The sequence below is a fragment of the Rana temporaria genome, chromosome 2 (assembly GCF_905171775.1).
Source record: "Rana temporaria chromosome 2, aRanTem1.1, whole genome shotgun sequence".
Classification (NCBI taxonomy): Eukaryota; Metazoa; Chordata; class Amphibia; order Anura; family Ranidae; genus Rana; species Rana temporaria.
The window spans coordinates 111,141,277-111,161,588 of record NC_053490.1 but is presented as its reverse complement, the minus strand read 5'-3'; the positions used below and the strand labels follow the sequence as shown (position 1 = coordinate 111,161,588).

Sequence of the window (20,312 nt, the reverse complement as noted above, 5' to 3'; positions counted from 1 at the left end):
TTTTAGTAAAACAAAGCAAAGGAATTCCAAATAATTATGTCCCCATCAATTTCCCCCCATTACATCAGAGCTCTCAATAAAGTCCCCTTTTACATAAGAGTCCCCTCTTATGGGGGTCCCAATCAGAGTTCCTTCTTACATCAAAGGACTAGATAAAATCTTGCAGGGGGCCAGATTCGGCCCGGGTTGTGGTTTGGAGACCCCTAGTCTAATCCAACAGTTCTTGCAGAGGATCTAGTGATAAACACCAATTACACTGCAAGCACATTTGGGACAACATATGTAACACCTACTGTGGCTGCTAATTAGTTAATGTTTTTTAAGGTGGCAAAAATCCTCTGTTAAAAGAAAAAGAAAACTATTTAGGACTCTGTCATCCAGCTTAATATGAATCAGTGTGCTAATTAATGGGAGTAGTTACCTGTTTATAGGTGATATATAACTACTCCTTTAGCTCACATTGAGCTTGCTCACATTTGGCATTGTGAACATAATAGAATTTTACCAAAAACAATAGGAGTTTTTAAAAAAGGCTGTCTTTTAACCTGTAATAAAATGTTGTCAATTTTCAGTAAGTAATATTAATATTGTAACTGGGAAAATGTGTGCTAGCAAGGTTGAAAGTGTTGCAACGTGCACAGTGTGTCATATGTATACTTAAATGGAGCAACAGCTCCGGGATGAATACCACTGAGACAGATGTGAGCAGGTCGTCCATCTGGACGTTCACATTTGGATTTGGAGGAGCGAATTGCAACACTGAGTGGCATGAACAACCTTGAAAGAAGTCTTCTCACTGAGCAGGTGCCTAATTGGGTTGATGTTGAGGGTTAAGCCAGGACGATCAAATAGGAAGATGGGTTACTGTAGTTAGAACGGGCGGTAGGTACTCACAGAAAATGAAAATCTGCTTTGTGTTTGAGCACCCATAACATTTGGTAAGAAAGCTCAATCTGTAAAAAATAAAAGATAAAAATGTTGTTTGGATGTAGTGTTGCATGACAGTGTAATTGTCATTCTAAATGCGACAGCACTGAAAGCTGAAAATTGGTGTGGGCAGGAAGAGGGTGAAAGTGATTTAAGGCTGTGTTTGATCTGCTTTATGTTGCACTGTGTTTCTTTTAACTGCAGAGACTTGTATTTAAACTGCATGCAAAGCAGATCAAATGCAGCCTTTTCTTGTCGAACGCTGCGTTTTCAGTCAAATGAACGCATTTGTGTTAGAATAGTAAATGTGGTATTTGACATGAGCCCTTGCCCCCCGAATCTGCCATCCTGCTCTCCCCTCTACCTGTATGCACTTTTAAATCCGTGTCTCCATGCTCTCTACAGCCATTCACTGCACTGTAGATAAAACCAGGTAAATAAAACCTCTTTATTGACTACGGCTGCATGTGTCAGTGTCAGAGCAGCAACAGGGAAGACTAAACCCATGCAGTTGATCTATGGAGGATTTTTGTTCCAAAAAAAGGAGTTGCAAGTTAAAGGGTGTCTAAACTCCAAAAACAGAAATGAAATATATTGCAGCTAATTAGTCCTTGAATGTGTTAGCTGCATTCGTTGTTTTTTTCAGACCTTTTTCTTTTATTTTCACTTGATTTATTATTTTACTTGGTGATTCTGCTGGTAATACACTTCTTGTCCTAGGACACGTTTTCATCCTTTTGTATTAGAACAAGAAAAACAAGACAGGACTACTGGGAACTCCATGACATGGATGTACAGGCGCCTGTAGTGCACAGAACAACGTAAGTGACCAGATTTCTGGCGAAATCAACAGGTATTTTTTACATTTGTCAAAAAGATATAACAAAATACTATCAATGGCATGTTTAAAGCAGAGTCCCACCCAACTTTTGAACTTTTTCTTTAAGAAAAGATCACTGCTCGTTATTTGGATATTTCAATTTTTTCCACTTACCTTAGTGGTAAACAGGTGAACTTCCGTCCCAGCCTCTCCATGGCGAGATATGTAATGACCTCTTCTGGCTCTGTCCCTCCTCTGCCAACCCTCGCCCCCCCCCCCCATCATGGGGCCCCTAATTACAGATAGGGCAGCGTGGGCTCAAGGACCAGCTGCTTTGGGGAAAGTGCAGGGGACCCCAATGCAGCTAGGGCCCCTGGGCAGTGCCCAGCTGTGCCCTCTCATTAAGACAGCCCTGATTACATTTAATGAAGAAACAACATTTAGCAACATATTGCTACACTTTTTTATACTCTGTAGCTCCTGCTGGATTTTGCCTCTAATCTCCTTGTGGAGGTTTCCATTTGTGGAAGGACGTTTTATGGTTACACAACCTATCACAATGCTATAATCTTTTTATATGGACTATAAACTGAAGGACTTATGAATTAATGGCTGTAGGACGAATCATCTGAGTTTCCATTATTTCTTATGGGGAAATTCACTTTGATATACAAGTGCTTTGAATTACAAGCATGTTTCCAGAACTAATTATGCTCGCAAACCAAGGTTTTACTGTATTATGAGAGTTCAACACACCAGCTCTCAGAACAGGATAAGATATCTATTTTACAGAATTGATTATTTTAGTGTTAGGGATATTTCTCATGTACACAGGGTATTTGCCCAGCTCTCCTAAATTCCTTTCTTCCTGGCAGCAGCGTTTTGACAGAAAAAATGCTTGAATCGTGTCAAGTGCTCGGATGTTAATTTGTTTCGTGGCCAGAATAATTTACTTTGGGCATCAAAATGAATTAACGCTTAAGCATGTGAGGCACCTAGTTTTAATGCGCATTTTGATGCATTTAGACACGTATATACGTTTTAAGCATCTTTTCTGCAAAAATGCTGCTGCATGTGTTAGAAATGCTGGGCCAGATTCACAAAAGGGATACGACGGCGTTTCTCCTGATACGCCGTCTTATCCCTGTTTCTATCTATGCGACTGATTCATAGAATCAGTTACGCATAGATATCCCTAAGATCCGACAGGTGTAATAGTTTTACACTGTTGGATCTTAGGATGCAGTACCGCGGCCGCCGCTGGGGGGAGTTTGCGTCGTAAACCAGCGTTGGGTATGCAAATTAGGAGTTACGGCGGATCCCCGACGGATTTTCGCGTTCGCTACGTCGCCGCTAATCTAGTTTCCCGTCGCAAAGTTAGTAGTCGTTTTAGGTGCCCTAACTTTAGTCAGCAAACGTATTGCTGTCTAAAGTATGGCCGTCGTTCCCGCGTCGAAATTTAAAATTTAACGTCGTTTGCGTAACACGTCCGGGAATACGGAAGTACGCTACGCGCGTCGCCGTTCGAAAAATTTACATCACGGCGCGCAAAGCACGGCGGGAGTTAGGAAACGGAGCATGCGCAGTAGGTCCGGCGCGGGAGCGCGCCTAATTTAAATGGCACACGCCCATTTGAATTGGCCCGCCTTGCGCCGGAGGCCGCGGGCGTAGTTTTCATCGCAAGTGCTTTGTGAATCGGGCACTTGCGATGAAAACTTGTGGCGGTGTAACGTATCTACGATACGTTACGCCGCCGCGATTCTACGTGAATCTGGCCCGCTGCTTTAGGGGCATTTTTTTTCTGCCTTTAAACTTCTTTAAACACCTATATGTGCATTGGCAAATATACTAGCATGGAGGGCCATTTAGAGGCAGATAAAAAAAAACAGGAGACAGCCAAAAAATATCCTGAACTTTGAACACCTCACAGGGCACTGTTCAATCCACCATCCGAAAATGGAAAGAGTAAAGCACAACTGCAAACATACCAAGAAGTCCACCTAAACTGACAAGGTGGGCAAGAAAAGCATTAATCAGAGAAGCAGCCAAGAGACTCTGGAGGAGCTGCAGTGATCCACAGGAGAATCTGTCCACAGGACAACTATTAGTCGTGCACTCTATAAATCTGGTGTTTATGGTAGAGTGGTAAGAAGAAAGCCATTGTTGAAAGAAAGCTATAAAAAGTATTAGTAGTTTACGAAAAGCCATGTGAGGGACACAGCAAACATGTGGTGGAAAACTAACACTGCACATCACCCTAAACACACCATCCCCACTGTGAAACATGGTGGTGGCACCATCATGTTGTGGGGGTGATTTTGTTCAGCAGGGACAGGGAAGCTGGTCAGAGTTGATGGAAAGATGGATGGAGCCTAATACAGGGGGCAATCTAAAGCCATGTACACACGCTCAGTTTTCTCAGTGGTAAAAAGTCCACCCAGAAAACCGAGGGGAAAGCACAGAACCCGGCAGGAAAACTATCATGGAGCTTTGGTCGGGAATGCCAGCCGTGTGTATGCTCCATTGGCACTGCCTCGCAGTGTTTCCCATAGGTAAGTAGTAGATCTGGTGGAAGAAAAACCCCTGGGAATCCCAACGGGAAAATAGAGAGCAGGTTCTCTATTTTCCCGCCGGGATTCCCGGCTGTTTTCCTGATGGGAAAACTGCGAGGAAGCATACACACATCCGGTTTTCCCGGACAAAAGCTCTCCTGGCAGTTTTCCTGCCGGGAAAACCGGTCGTGTGTACGAGGCTTCAGAAGAAAAACTGTTATCGTCTGCAAAAGACTTGAGACTGGGACGAAGGTTCACTTTCCAGCAAGACAATGACCCTAAACAAACCAGAGCTACAATGGAATGGTTTAGATCAAAGCATATTCATGTGTTAGAATATATGTGTATATATGTGTGTATGACTGTGTGTTTCAAGCCTGTCAATATCCTACGGGGTAAAATGACTGCACCAGCCAAGTAGACCCTGGCTGGAAAAAGCGCCCAGAGGCGATTCAGTTCGCATGTGTAGCGCTATACAAGTCACTCATTCAGAATGACCCATTCAAAGTCCAGACCTAAATCCAATTGAGACTCTGTGGCAAGACTTGAAAATTGATGTTCACAGATCTGACAGAGCTTAAGCTATTTTGCAAAGAAGAATGGTCACTAATTTCACTCTCTAGATGTGCAAAGCTGGTAGAGACATTCCCAAAAAGACTTATAGCATTAATTGCAGCAAAACGTGGTTCTACAAAGTATTGACCCAGGGGGTCTGAAAACAAATGCATGCTACACGTTCACATATTACTTTTTAAAAACTATTTATAATTTCCCTTCCACTTCTTAATTATGTGCCACTTTGTGTTGATCTATCACATAAAATCTCAATAAAATACATTTACATTTTTGGTTGTAACATAATGTGGAAAATGTCATATGGTATGAATACTTTTTCAAGGCACTGTATATAGATATAAATAATGGCAGCAGTGTGAAAGGGGTCTTATGGCAGAGCCAGTCAGAGGGAGAGGTTTGCCATCTCCTCGCCAGCACACAGAGTGATAATGCTAATGTGCATGCAGCACGGGGTGATTAGGGTGTGCCCAGGCACCCCTGGCAAACCCTGAGCACACGCCTATGGTGGTGGCGTATGGAGAGGGATTTAGAAATGATAAATGATCATATATCACGTGTGGACACTGGGTGTTAATATTATTAGATTATTTCTCTGTTTTTGTATATTATTATGTGTGAAGCTCTGAGGTTATAGAGTTAACTTACCTAAAACTGTTAACCAGTTTTTCTTTTTTCGATTGATGATTTATCTCAGTATACGTCACATATCTGCAAACACCTTAATGCACTTCCATAATGGATTGGGATGTCTGTATATCTGCAACCTTCTGGATTCCATGGAGTGACATGACATTTTTGAGAACAAATGAGGCCAATGACAATGTATGACTGTAATTATTGATCTCTCAGTAGACAGAAAAGAAAGTGCCATAAAAAACTAGACTTGTCAAGAAAACCCCATTTCCAAGGTGGCAGTGATCTAAAGCTCTTCAATGATGTGCTTTGAAGTTGAATGTGCAGTAGTAAACTCTTTTATTTTCAGACTGTAGTTTTGAAAAGGGACTTTATCCTTCCACGTCTGCTTCAGTTTCTAAAAACCGCAGATACAAATACGCTCTGTTCTAGGCAGCGTGTGCATTATTTTAATTTAATTTTAATAACGCTAAAGCTAGTCACATCTGTTGCGATCCCCATACAAAACAGTTTTCTAATGTTTTTACCCAATGATGCAATAACTGTGACTGTGAGATGATAAACAATGTGATTGCATATTGAAGACTGTCCTATATATACCTTCTGAATACATAATCTCTTTTTGCAACACAGAGGATATGATGGAATTTGTGGCTTGGGAGAAATTTGCTTTAAAATAATTACTATTCTTTTCAATATTTATTTAGAGCAGCTTTTCTCAGTTAAAGGTTCCACTAGAGCAGTGATGGAGGAACTTGGCACCCCAGATGTTTTGGAACTACATTTCCATTGATGTTCAACTACACTGCAGAGTGCATGAGCATCATGGGAAATGTAGTTTCAAAACATCTGGGGTGCCACGGTTCGCCATCACTGCACTAGAGTTTGATCAGGGTTCCTTGACCAATAAGCGATTTCTTCCTCTCAGATAAGTTATAACTTAGCTAGCTGTTATGGGGGCATTCTTTCCATTGAATCCAATGAAGGCGTATTGTTTCCACTGACAACCAGTGTATAGGGCCCGTTGCTGATTAACAGTGTAAGGGGGACCTTCTCCACTGACCATCAATTGGAGGATGTACTACATTTTTTACTGTCTGAGGTCTTTTATGGCCATTGTTTTTTTGTTTCATTTACTGAAAATAATGTTGTTGTTTAGAGTAGCCCTGGGTGACAAACATGGCATTTATGCCACATAATCCTTACTCTTTTATTTCTTTGTTTATATACAGTGCCTTGAAAAAGTTTCCCCCCCCCCCCCCTTGGCTTTTTACCTATTTTGTTACATTACAGCCTTTAGTTCAATGTTTTTTTTTTTTTATCTGAATTATATGTGATGGATCAGAACACAATAGTCTAATGCCTCGTACACAGGATTGGTTTTCCCTACGAGAAAACTGCCATGTTTGCTTTTGGTCGGGAAAACCGGCTGTGTGTATGCTCCATAGCAGTTTTCCTGACAGGAAAACTGCGAGCAAAAGAATGAGAACTTGTTCTCTTTTTTCTCGCTGCGATTCTCTGCTTTTTTTTCGCTCTGCATTTTTCCTATGGGAAACACTGCAGTGGAGCATACGCACGGCCGGTTTTCCCGACCAAAGCCGTCATGGCAGTTTTCCTGTCGGGAAAACCGGCCATGTGTACACGGGAAAAGCAGGTTCTCGGTTTTCCCCTTTCGTTTTCCCGGTGGACTTTTGACCGCCGGGAAAACCGATCTTGTGTACGAGGCATAAATTGGTGAAGTAAAATTTGAAAAATATATACATAAAACTATTTTTCAGAAATAAAAAAATGATAATTGACATGTGCGTATGTATTCACCCTCTTTTGTTATGAAGACCATAAAAAGCTCTGGTGCAACCAATTACCTTCAGAAGTCACATAATTAATGAAATGATGTCCACCTTTGTGCAATCTAAGTGTCACATAATCTGTCATTACATATACACACCTTTTTGAAAGGCCCCAGAGGCTGCAACACCTAAGCAAGAGGCACCACTAACCCAACACTGCCATAAAGACCAAGGAACTCTCCAAACAAGTAAGGGACAATGTTGTTGAAAAGTACAGGGTTAGGTTATAAAAAAAGAAAATATCCAAATCTTTGATGATCCTTGGAGCACCATCAAATCTATCATAACCAAATGGAAAGAACATGGCACAACAGCAAACCTGCCAAGAGATGGCCGCACACCAAAACTCACGGATCGAGCAAGGAGGGCATTAATCGGAGAGGCAGCACAGAAACCTAAGGTAACCCTGGTGGAGCTGCAGAGTTCCACAGCAGAGACTGGAGTATCTGTATATGTGACGACAATAAGCTGTTTCCTCCATAGAGTTGGGCTTTATAGCAAAGTGGCCAGAAGAAAGCCATTACTTTCAGCAAAAAACTAAATGGCACTTTTTGAGTTTGCGAAAAGGCACGTGGGAGACTCCCAAAATGTATGGAGGAAGGTGCTCTGGTCAGATAAGACTAAAATTTTACTTTTTGGCCAACAAAAAAAAAACGCTATGTCTGGAGCAAACCCAACACATCACCCAAAGAACACCATCCCCACAGTGAAACATGTTGGTGGCAGCATCATGCTGTGGGGATGTTTTTCAGTAGTCGGGACTGGGAAACTGGTCAGAATTGAGGGAAAGATGGATGGTGCTAAATACAGGGATATTCTTAAGCAAAACCTGTACCACTCTGTGTGTGATTTGAGGCTAGGACAGAGGTTCACCTTCCATCAGGACAATGACTCCAAACACACTGCTAAAACAACACTTGAGTGGTTTAAGGGAAACAACTAAATGTGTTGGAGTGACCCAGTTAAAGCCCATACCTCCATCCAATCGAAAATCTGTGGTCAGACTTAAAGATTGCTGTTCACAAGCACAAACCATCCAAATTGAAGGAGCTGGAGCAGTTTTGCAAGGAGGAATGGGCAAAAATCCCACTGGTAAGATGTGGCAAGCTCACAGAGACTTATCCAAAGCGACTTGGAGCTGTGATAGCCGCAAAAGGTGGCTCTACAAAGTATTGACTTTAGGGGTTTGAATAGTTATGCACATTGACTTTTTCTGTTATTTTATCCTATTTGTTGCTTGCTTCACAATAAAAAAAAAAATCTTCAAAGTTGTGGGCATGTTCTGTAAATTAAATGATCCCCAAACAATGCCAGGGGGGGGGGGGGGTAAATACTTTTGCAAGGCACTGTACAACTTACTGTTCACACTAATGTGTAAAAGAGCTGTAGATACAATAAATATTGGCAGGGGTTACCTAAGACCTCCATAATGTTATTTCAATGATTTCTCCAAAATTTGAGAAAAGCTGATTTACAGAAGAAGCCAATTTTGACACAAGAACAGGTCATGCAGCCATCACAGCTAAGAATTGGTAAGCTGCAATATAATAAAATGTTTGCCTTTGGGTTACTGCTTTAAGCCCAAAGCATTTTTACCAAATGGTAAAACTACATCAAAATCTTCCTATTTTCATCACAATTTCAGGGAACTTACAAAGGTCCCTAAGCACCTTTATAACTAACAATGTGAACATAAATAGCAGTGATCTCCAAACAGCAGCCCGGGGTCTGAATATTATCCTTTGCTTGCCTTTATCCTTCCCTTGGGCATTATTCCTCCCACTGGACATTTACAATGAGGCATATTTCCCTACCACTGACACCAATGATGGAACACTATTCCTCCCACTGACACCAATGATGGAGCACTATTCCAACCACTGACATTAGTGATGGGGCATTATTCTTCCCCTCCCACTGACAACGACGGGGCACTATTCCTCCTACTGACATCAATGATGGGGCACTATTCCTCTCATGGACACCAACAATGGGGCACTATTTCTACCACTGACAACAATGATGGAGCACTATTATAACCACTAACACCAGTGATTGGGGAACTATTTCACCCACTGACATCAACAATGAGGCACTATTCCTCCCACTGACACCAATGAAGGAGCACTATTTCTTCCACTATCCAACATCATGACATTTCTTCTCCTACTGACCACAGTCTGGCCCCCATAAAAACTGAAAGATAATAAACTGGCCCTCTGTTTAGAAAGTTTGGAGATCTATGCAGCCAGGGTGAAAAGAAGGTACATTCATCATCAGCTGGAGGATTATTTTTATTGCGTGTAGTTTGACTTTAAGCCCCCTTTCACGCATGTGGACCATTCGTTCAGGCAAGGTATTTCAAAGAAAAAATGGATGAACCTTTCACCAGTTTTTCATCAGTTTTTTACATCCTCCAGCTAGAGTCCTTAACCACTTGAGTCCTGAATCAATTTTTTCATGCAAAAATAGACCGTTTGTCCGTTTTTCATCTTTTTTTCGTCTGATCTTTTTGTTTTTTTTAAATAGTTTTTATTGTAATATTTTAAGTATGAGGTACAAAATAGAGCCTATTGGGCATACCCAGGCTTGAACATGAAAAACAACGAACATAACAAACTAAAACTAGAAGCAACCAATAAAAACTTGGTACACTCGAACCACCAATGCAGGTTGAAACAAACATGTCTTTCCCGACAAATCTTCAGAGTCTACCTCACTATGAAGATAATCCATTTTTTTTAACAGAAACAAAATAAAACGGATGTTGACGGAAGTGGATGTAAACGGATGTAAATGAATAGTCATCCATTTTTCCATAGAGATGCATTGAAGTCCGTTTTTGATCCATCAACAGATGGATAGAAAACTGAAAAATTGGCCACTCAACTTTACTTTTGTATCAGCAACAAAAAGGACAAATACTCGGACTAGAACAATGCCTCACTTTGATAGACAACTGGATGACGGAGAGACACCTTAAGTTCAATGGATCAAAAACAGAACTTCTTCTGCTCCACGCAAACCGAAAGATACTTTCTAGAATGACATGGACGCCACCCCCCATCTTGGGACAGACCATCACCCCAAGCACCAAAGTCAAAAGTCTTGGAGTCACTTTTGACTCTGACATGACGATGGATGCACAAATAGGATCAGTAGTCAGCGGATCCCACCATTTTTCTCCGTCTGCTACAAAGACTCGTTCCCTTCATCCCGAAAGAGTATATACAGCAGTAGTGGTTGGAACAATTATCAACTCCAGGCTCGACTATGCAAACTCCCTCTTCATCGGACTCCCAAAATACCAGATTGCTCATCAACAAGTCGTCCAGAACACGGCGGCAAGCCTGGTAACAGGAAAAAAAACCTAGGAATCAATCATTCCCTCCCTGAGGTCCCTCCATTGGCTGGCCGTAAAGGACCGAGTCACATTTAAGGCCCTCTGCCTGACGCACAAATGTGTACAAGGTCTCGCCTCCCAATATTTATGTGAGAAAATAAAATACCACAACCCCAATCGCATCCTTCGATCAACTAACCAAAATCTACTCCAAATCCCCAAGGCCCGCTACAAGACCAAAGGAAAACGAAGATTCGCAGTCCAATGACCTCGACTGTGGAACGCGTTACCAACTAACATCCGAACGGAAGTGAATCACCAGGCCTTCAGGAAAAAACTCAAGACCCACCTATTCTGAAGGCTAAAAAAAAAAGGAAATGGATACCAAGCGCCTTGAGGCGATTCAGTTCGCATTTGTAGCGCTATACAAGTTATTCACTCACTCACATGTGTGAAAGGGCCTAAGACAAGTGAGGCTATGTATGGTTTCCAAATATGTATGGTTGTATGTATATACAATATGTATGGTTTACAAATATAATCAAAGGCCTTTACTGTTGGGTGGATGAATAAGTCATCTTCCTGTTCTCCAAAAAAAGAAAAAACAGAACAGCATAAGATACAAAACTATTACATGCAAAACTGCCCTGCACCAACAATTTGAATCTGATCAACTAAAGATGAGACTGTACACGGGGCTGTAGAACTCAGCAGACACTCTCACACTGCTATACCTCTGATAGCTCACTGTTCCTCAAAATCATAACTACCATGTTTCCCTGAAAATAAGATCTACCCCGAAAATCAGACCTAGCGCTATTTTCCAAGAGGGCTGCAATATAAGCCCTACCCCAAAAATAAGCCCTAGTTTAAAATGCTTGTAAAACCATATAATCCACTCTGTTACAATAGTATATAATGTACAATGTGTGTGTTTCTACAATATAATTGCGCGGAAGAGAGCTCCGGCGGGTCACAGAAGTGCAAAGCGGCGATATATCGAAGGTATTAGGCACAATTATATTACAGAAACACACACACATTGTATAATATATACTACTGTAATAGAGTGGATTATAGGATATAACAAGCATTTTAGCTGAGTTAACACTGGGCTATAACGAAGGTATTTGGCACAATTATATTACAGAAACACACACATTGTACATTATATACTACTGTAATAGAGCGGATTATAGGATTTTACAAGCATTTTAACTGAGTTCACACTGGGGATTCCTGTGAGGCAGAGAGAGAGAGGGGGAGAGAAGACAGCACATTACGTGGTAAGACCTACCCCTGAAAATAAGCCCTACTGTGTCTTTTGTTGCCAAAATTAATATAAGACCCAGGCTTATTTTTGGGGAAACACGGTACAATTATATACATAAGCATATATATTTGTAAGATCTGAGTATTTGAGGGGGAAAAATTATTTTGTAATATGACTGAAGTCTACTATCTGCCACTTCTAGCTTGCCAGACCAAAAAAGGTACCTTTCAGGATTTATAAGATCAAAAGTATTTTGGAGTTTGGTTCCATTTTCTGTGCCATGTCTAATCATTCATAAGCATTGTACGTGGAAGAATCTCAGCCTATGCTTGCTGTCATTTGCAGAAGAAAACACAGCCAGATCTTCAGAATAGACAGTTCAGCTCAGATGTTTATTCTTATATCTGTCTCGGGGATCAGCTGTAAGTAAACAAATCCGATACTCCATGACCCCTTTTATTGGCAGGTGCAGGTGGGTTTTGCAGTATTGAGCTGGTCATGCAAATAGTACAAATGCCAGTCATTCATTAATTAGTTAGCAATGACAACGTGTTTAGGTCAGTGCCTCCAGCAAGGTGATTGTTCATTTATGTCATTCTACATTGCCAGTGCTTTCTTTTGAGAAAACAGCAGCATATTCTGACCATAGACTTTTACTTGGACATGCAGGCATGATCCATCCACCCTCCGGCTAAATTGCGTTCTGAGCACTCTGTAATCATGAACACTTGGCTTTGTATACTCTGTACTGGGAGTATGCTGTCCATGCGGAATTAAAGGGAAGGGGGAGTCTAACAATATTTGGTGGAACACGTTTTTGTTTTTTTTTCAGATCAATCGTTTCCCATAAGGACCAGTTATTAAAGTTTGTGGGTACCTAAAAAAAATATATAGGATTGTCACCTGATCCAAAAGAAAACAGTCCTAGGGTGGGATTCTAATCTCATGTCAATGTTATCTTTGTACAGTAAGAAAAAAAAAAGTATAGTAACCATAGGAACCAAAAAGCTTTATTCAAACAAATTAAAATTTTCATTGAACTGTCTTCAGTAAACGTAATTATGCTCGATCCCTACAGGTTACTGAACTTTATACATCATTAATGCTCATCCCACTGCTTTACTGAATAAGACTGTCTGATTTCTAAGATATGCGCGCTTCATCTATAATAGTCTAACTATTTACTGGTCTTTGTACTGTGTATTATTGTATTATACTAGCAATACATGCATTGATTTTCTTTATTGGATTCTACTGAGGTCCCATGAGATAGTCAGATGCAGGATTCCTTTCTCCAACTGGCCACACATGCTTTCCTATTTTATCTTGAATTCATAACAATGCAGGAAAAAAAACTGATGTTGCAGGAATTATCATTTGATCAGCTAAAAAAAAAAAGGGAAAAAAATGTTCAAGAAGGCAGGCTTATGCCGCGTATACACGATCATTTTTCGGGTTCTAAAAAATGACGTTTCTTTTAATGTCATTAAAAACGATCGTGTGTGGGCTTTGGCGCATTTTTCGGGTTAAAAAAATGGCAAAAAAAAAAATTTGAACATGCTCGATTTTTTAACAACGTTTTTAACGTTGTTTTTCGGGTTGTAAAAAATGGTCGTGTGTGGGCTTTAACGACGTGAAAAATTCACACATGCTCAGAAGCAAGTTATGAGTCGGGAGAGCTTGTTCTGGTAAACATAGCGTTCGTAATGGAGTAAGCACATTCATCACGCTGTAACAGACAGAAAAGCGTGAATCGTCTTTTACTAACACAGAATCAGCCCCAAGGGTGGCGTCATCCAAATGGAACTTCCCCTTTATAGTGCCGTCGTACGTCACCGCGCTTTGCTAGAGCATTTTTTTTTTACGATCGTGTGTAGGCAAGGTCGTTTTAATGATCAAGTTGAAAAAAAACGTTGTTTTTCCTAGAGCCTGAAAAACTTAATTTTTTAGAACCCGAAAAATGATCGTGTTTACGCGGCATTAGGACTGAATCAAAAAAAAGTTTGTTACACCAGATGCTTTTAAAATTTCTTTAGAAAGTATTCCAATTTTTCCAATTTGCCCAGTCACTTTTTTTTTAGTTTGACAAGAAAGATATCATCTGAAAGTGATTAAAAAGGAGTATTGCACACACTTCAGTTTTCCTTAAACCTCATGCACACGATCGGATTTTCCGACAACATATGTGTGATGTCAGGGTTTTGTGAGAAAATCCGACCGTTGGTACAGTATGCTCCATCGGACAAATATTGTCGGATTTTCCGACAACAAATGTTTTATAAGCATGCAGTCCGACAACAAATGTGTGATGTCGGATTATCCGATCGTGTGTACACAAATCCGCTGAAAAAAAAAATACAAAGTACAAACACGCCTGCTCAGAAGCAATGCTAACCATAGCACAACATTAGCAGAAGTTGCCTAAAGGGTGGCGCTAAAGAGCGGATCAGTTTCATCGGACATGTTCGGTCGTGTGTACGGCCTATCGGACCGTTTTCCAGCGGTCAAAAGTTTCTCAGCATGCTTAGAAACTTGTCCGCTGGAAACCTGTCCGTCGGACATGTCCTCTGGTTAGTACGTCTAACCAGCGGACCGAAATCCCTCGAATGCGTCGAATTGATTCGACGCATGCGTGGAAGCATTGAACTTCCTGGTTTGCGCACGTCGCCGCGTCACTGTCACCGCCACATCACCGCGTTCTCTGTCCGCTGGGATTTTGGTCTGATGGTGTGTACACACATCAGACCAAAATATCCCAGGAGACATGTCCGATGAAAACGGTCCGCGGACCGATTTAATCGGACATGTCACCTCGTGTGTACAGGGCCTGAGAGTCTCTGCCTTATGATGAGAGGGGGTGTGTGCCTTTTCTCCAATCAGCAATTTTAGCTATCTTGGGTGTATGCCCAGACGTCACACTCTGTTAAACAGCAAGAGAAAATTTCCTAACACGATCTGAACTTTCTAAACAGTATATAAATGTGAAGAGACAGAGATTGCAGCTCCAGGCAGGTCTTGTTGGGTGCAAATCTTCTCAGGAACTGAGGGTGCTAGCAATGCACATGGCAATTAAGAACAAAAGATGATCAGGACAGTCGCACTCCAATCCAATGTAACTTTAATGTAAAAAACTGGAAACAGGCACTACAAGTCACAGCAATGAAACCTATGACAGCTAACGCGTTTCACACTATGAGTAAACACTGAAGTTAGTGTGAAACGTGTCCGCTGTCCTAGGTTTTGTTGCTGTGACTTGTAGTGCCTGTTTCCAGTTTTTTACATTAAAGTTACGTTGGATTGGAGTGCGGCTGTCCTGATCATCTTTTGTTCTTAATTATATAAATGTGAAGACAGCAGATATACATATAAAACTTATGTAGGGTGATTTGGTTCATCCCTGTGTATCATCTGAGGCTGTTCACTTCACTGGGTGTATGGGGGGTTTACATCCACTTTAAACAATGCCCTTTCCATAAGCATATTTTCTTTTTACAGCCATTAGATCTTTTTTAGGACAGAACTGCAGCATATCTGCAACATAATAAACCGAGTGTGAAATAGCACTGCACAGAATAGCCTTGTTGAAATGACAATTGAATTGGTAAATGTGATCTAGTTATATAACATGCTTTGGAATTCAGTACAGTGATGCCTAATACACCCTGGTAACAGTGGGCATTGATGCTCAGTATATTTTCCTTTTTGATTTTGCAAAAGAATAATTAGAACAAAACTCACAATGATTTTTTTTGGACCAAGCTCTTGGTCTGTCCTCTTAGCAAAGCGTATCGTATGCCTAGTGCAGCAATGTGGATTCCCATACTCCAAGATCTCTATTAATCAGCAGCATGGTATCATGGTATTCTTTCCTGTATCTAAATGTATCAAGTCTGTGCACTCATTTAATCAGCTATGACAACGCTCAACTCACTCTAGCATACCATGCATAATGAACTTGGCCAGACAATACATCGCATCAAAGACATGATTCTGCGTTCTAGCGTACCTGCGAAATGCTGACTTTGTTATCATTACAGTGTTTAACATTTAAAGCATTTCTATTAAATATTTGTAAATATTATTGTGTTGTATTAGTTGTGAAGCCAGGTTTATATAGCTCAGTTTCTTACAGATAAACCCTTCTATTCCAGGAATGCCATACAAAAACAACTTGGCGTCATACTGCGCTTGGCATTGGTAGATTGTCAGCTCACAATAATCGTGGCACTGCCTGCATCACTATGAAGCTGGACAGGGGCATAGCAAGTCCTGATGTACTAATGGCACCCCATGTTTATTTACATTCTTCTCCAAGAAAATGTTCAGTCCTGTTCTTTAAAGCACTACCATGCAAAGTGCAGTAACCTATAAAATCCAGGCTTCGGTTCAGCCTGTTCATTTATGAAATATTTTTTGATCATTTGCACCTACTGCGCTTTGCTATATTTAATTAAATAGGTTCATTCTTGTAGTAGCATAGTGCTGATCTTTTTATGGAGAACTAAAGTTCAGTCAGTCGTGGTCTACATGGACCACAAGCTTAGTCCAAAGAAGAAAAATTCTCATCTCTATAGATAATACATGTTGTAGAATATTTTTATTTGCATTAATATTCTTATACTTATTTCACCACAATGGACATATACACACAATCTAATACGTCACATAAGCAAATCATTTGTGTATCCTCTTCCATCTTTAACACTATATATACATACATACATACATACATACATACACACACATAAACACACACACACATACATACATATATGTCTTCTTTGATTTAAACAATTTAATCTTCTCTCATAACCAATTACCCATAAGTATTAGTCGTTTAGACAGAGTGATAAATTGATTTCCTATGCATATTGCACATTAATGACAGCTACAGGTTAATGAATGATTCTGCCTTTAAATCACTTTGCAGTGCACCCAGCTGAACACAAGTTGAATGCAGTACCATAAGCTATAGCCAAAAGCTAAGTGCAAGCTTAGAGTTGTAATCAGTAGTCAATTCAGTAATAGAGCAATGTGAAAACTGTTTTCTTATGGTACTAGTCAGTCCTGTGATCAGAACGTGAAGTCACTTCAGTGATGGGTCAATGTAAAGTTGGTTCAACGTTGAGGACAATATGTAATCAGTCTAGTGATAGTAGCAACATGGGCTCAATCTAGCAACAAGGGCAATGTGGAGTCAGTCCTGTATTAGGGTAATGCAGACTCAAGTGATGGGATAATGTGAATCTGGTCTAGTAAATGTTGTAATGTGAGGTTAATCCAATGATGGAGGCAATGTGGAAGCAGTCCAGTGATGGGGAGCAATGTGGGGTCAATCCAGTTACAGGGGTAATGTTTGGGTCAATCCAGGGATAGGGCAATGTGGGGGTCAATCCAGTGATGGGGCAATGTGGGGGTCAATCCAGTGATGGGGCAATGTGGGGTCAATCCGGTGATGGGGCAATGTGGGGTCAATCCAGTGACGGGGGCAAAGTGGTGTAAATCCAGTGATGGGGGTAATGTGGACTCAATCCAGTCATGGAGGCAATATGTAGTCAGTCCACTGCTGGTTGCAGTGTAAAATCAGTCCCATGATGGGGCCAAAGTAGAATCCACTCAATGACCGTAGCAATGCTGAATCAGTCCAGTGACGGGGCAATGTGAAGTCAGTCCAGTGACGGGGGCAATTTGGGTTCAGTGTAGTGATGAGTACAATATGGGCTCAGGGCAGTGATGGGGGTAATATGGGCTCGGCTCGGTGCAGTGACTGGTTCAATGTGGGCTCAGTGTCGTTATGGGTTCAATATGGGCTCAGTGCAGTGATGGGTACAATGTGGGTTCAGGTCAGTTATGAGTTTAATGTGGATTCAAGTCAGTGAATTGAACAATGTGGACTCAGGTTCATGATGGATACAATGTGGGATCAGGTCAGTGATGGGTACAATGTGGGCTCAGGTTCGTGATGGATACAATGTGGGATCAGGTCAGTGATGGGTACAATGTGGTCTCAGTGCAGCAATGGGTATAATGTGGGGTCATTGCAGCGATAGATACAATGTGCAATGATGGGTACAATGTTGGTTCAGTGCAGTAATTGTTACAATGTGGGCTCAGTGCAGTGACGGGTACAATGTGGGTTCAGGTCAGTGATGGGTATAATCTTGGCTCAGGTTAGTGATGGGTACGATGTGGGCTCAGGTCAGTGATGGGTACAATGTGGGTTCAGGTCAGTGATGGGTACAATGTGGGCTCCAGTCAGTGATGGGTGCAATGTGGGCTCCGGTCAGTGATGGGTACAATGTGGGCTCCGGTCAGTGATGGGTACAGTGTGGGATCAGGACAGTGAAGGGTACAGTGTGGGATCAGGACAGTGATGGGTACAATGTGGGCTCAGGTCAGTGATGGGTACAATGTGGGCTCAGGTCAGTGATGGGTACAGTGTGGATTCAGGTCAGTGATGGGTACAGTGTGGGCTCAGGACAGTGATGGGTACAGTGTGGATTCAGGTCAGTGATGGGTACAATGTGGGCTCAGGTCAGTGATGGGTACAGTGTGGATTCAGGTCAGTGATGGGTACAGTGTGGGCTCAGGTCAGTGATGGGTACAGTGTGGGATTAGCTCAGTGATGGGTACAGTGTGGGCTCAGGTCAGTGATGGGTACAATGTGGGCTCAGGTCAGTGATGGGTACAGTGTGGATTCAGGTCAGTGATGGGTACAGTGTGGGCTCAGGTCAGTGATGGGTACAGTGTGGGCTCAGGTCAGTGATGGGTACAGTGTGGGCTCAGGTCAGTGATGGGTACAGTGTGGGCTCAGGTCAGTGATGGGTACAGTGTGGGCTCAGGTCAGTGATGGGTACAGTGTGGGCTCAGGACAATGATGGGTACAGTGTGGATTCAGGTCAGTGATGGGTACAGTGTGGGCTCAGGTCAGTGATGGGTACAGTGTGGGCTCAGGTCAGTGATGGGTACAGTGTGGGCTCAGGTCAGTGATGGGTACAGTGTGGGCTCAGGTCAGTGATGGGTACAGTGTGGATTCAGGTCAGTGATGGGTACAGTGTGGGCTCAGGACAGTGATGGGTACAGTGTGGGCTCAGGTCAGTGATGGGTACAGTGTGGGCTCAGGTCAGTGATGGGTACAGTGTGGGCTCAGGTCAGTGATGGGTACAGTGTGGGCTCAGGTCAGTGATGGGTACAGTGTGGGCTCAGGTCAGTGATGGGTACAGTGTGGGCTCAGGACAGTGATAGGTACAGTGTGGATTCAGGTCAGTGATGGGTACAGTGTGGGCTCAGATCAGTGATGGGTACAGTGTGGGCTCAGGTCAGTGATGGGTACAGTGTGGGCTCAGGTCAGTGATGGGTACAGTGTGGGCTCAGGTCAGTGATGGGTACAGTGTGGGCTCAGGTCAGTGATGGGTACAGTGTGGGCTCAGGACAGTGATGGGTACAGTGTGGGCTCAGGTCAGTGATGGGTACAGTGTGGGCTCAGGACAGTGATAGGTACAGTGTGGATTCAGGTCAGTGATGGGTACAGTGTGGGCTCAGATCAGTGATGGGTACAGTGTGGGCTCAGGTCAGTGATGGGTACAGTGTGGGCTCAGGTCAGTGATGGGTACAGTGTGGGCTCAGGTCAGTGATGGGTACAGTGTGGGCTCACGTCAGTGAATGGTGCAATAAGCAGGCAGCAGCTTAGGAGAAGAGCACAGTCCTGTACCTGGATGGAGGTGGATAGGAGCTCCTCTCTGCAGCCTACGTGTCGCTGATTGGGACATGTCTGCACAGGTACGCCTCCGCTTTGACTTGCTGAAGATCCCGGGGGAAGCTCCCGGTGCCGCTGTTAGTCCCCGGGGTCCACCGTGGTCCCTGGTTAGCGGGAGGCTTGCGTCCTGTCCGTATCCTTGGATGGTGCTGCAGGGGAGTAGCGGAGTCCCGGTGTGTAACCTGCTGATCCTGGCAGGCTGTGTATGTGTCTGCAGAGGGGAGCACCGCGACTCACATCACTGGAGAGAGAGGAGAGGAGGGGGAGAGGAGAAGAGGGGGAGAGGAGGGGATCAGCGCTGATACCGGAGAGATGACAGCAGAGGAGGCAATCACACAATAGAAGAGGAAGAAGAGTGAGAAATAAATAGAGGGACAGAGACAAGAAAACCAATGTCTACAACAGAGTGCACAGGGAGGCAAGGAGCAGCAGGTGCGCCAATATTATACACTCTCCGACAAAACATGCACGTGCATTATAATGCTCAGGCTTCAACAAGGTTAACATTAAAAAAATATAAAAAAAAAACAAATAAAAAAGCTACATATTGTTTTACGATCATGTCACATCAGGGGTTTTATT

The 20,312-nt window shown here is 42.4% G+C and overlaps 1 protein-coding gene across 3 annotated transcripts in view; it reads right to left on the bottom strand.

The window, feature by feature from the left end:
• The window catches only part of PDE1B (phosphodiesterase 1B), a 471,712-nt gene extending 451,730 nt beyond the window's left edge, over nucleotides 1-19,982 (bottom strand). For 2 of the 3 annotated variants that reach the window (XM_040340762.1, XM_040340761.1), the window contains exon 1: nucleotides 19,686-19,981. In XM_040340762.1, the coding sequence (XP_040196696.1) occupies nucleotides 19,686-19,743 (58 nt within the window). In that variant the 5' untranslated portion in view covers nucleotides 19,744-19,981. Of the gene's footprint in view, nucleotides 1-19,685 lie in introns of all 3 variants that reach the window. The other variant, XM_040340766.1, reaches the window with a different exon arrangement.
• Between the last annotated feature and the right edge of the window lie 330 nt (nucleotides 19,983-20,312).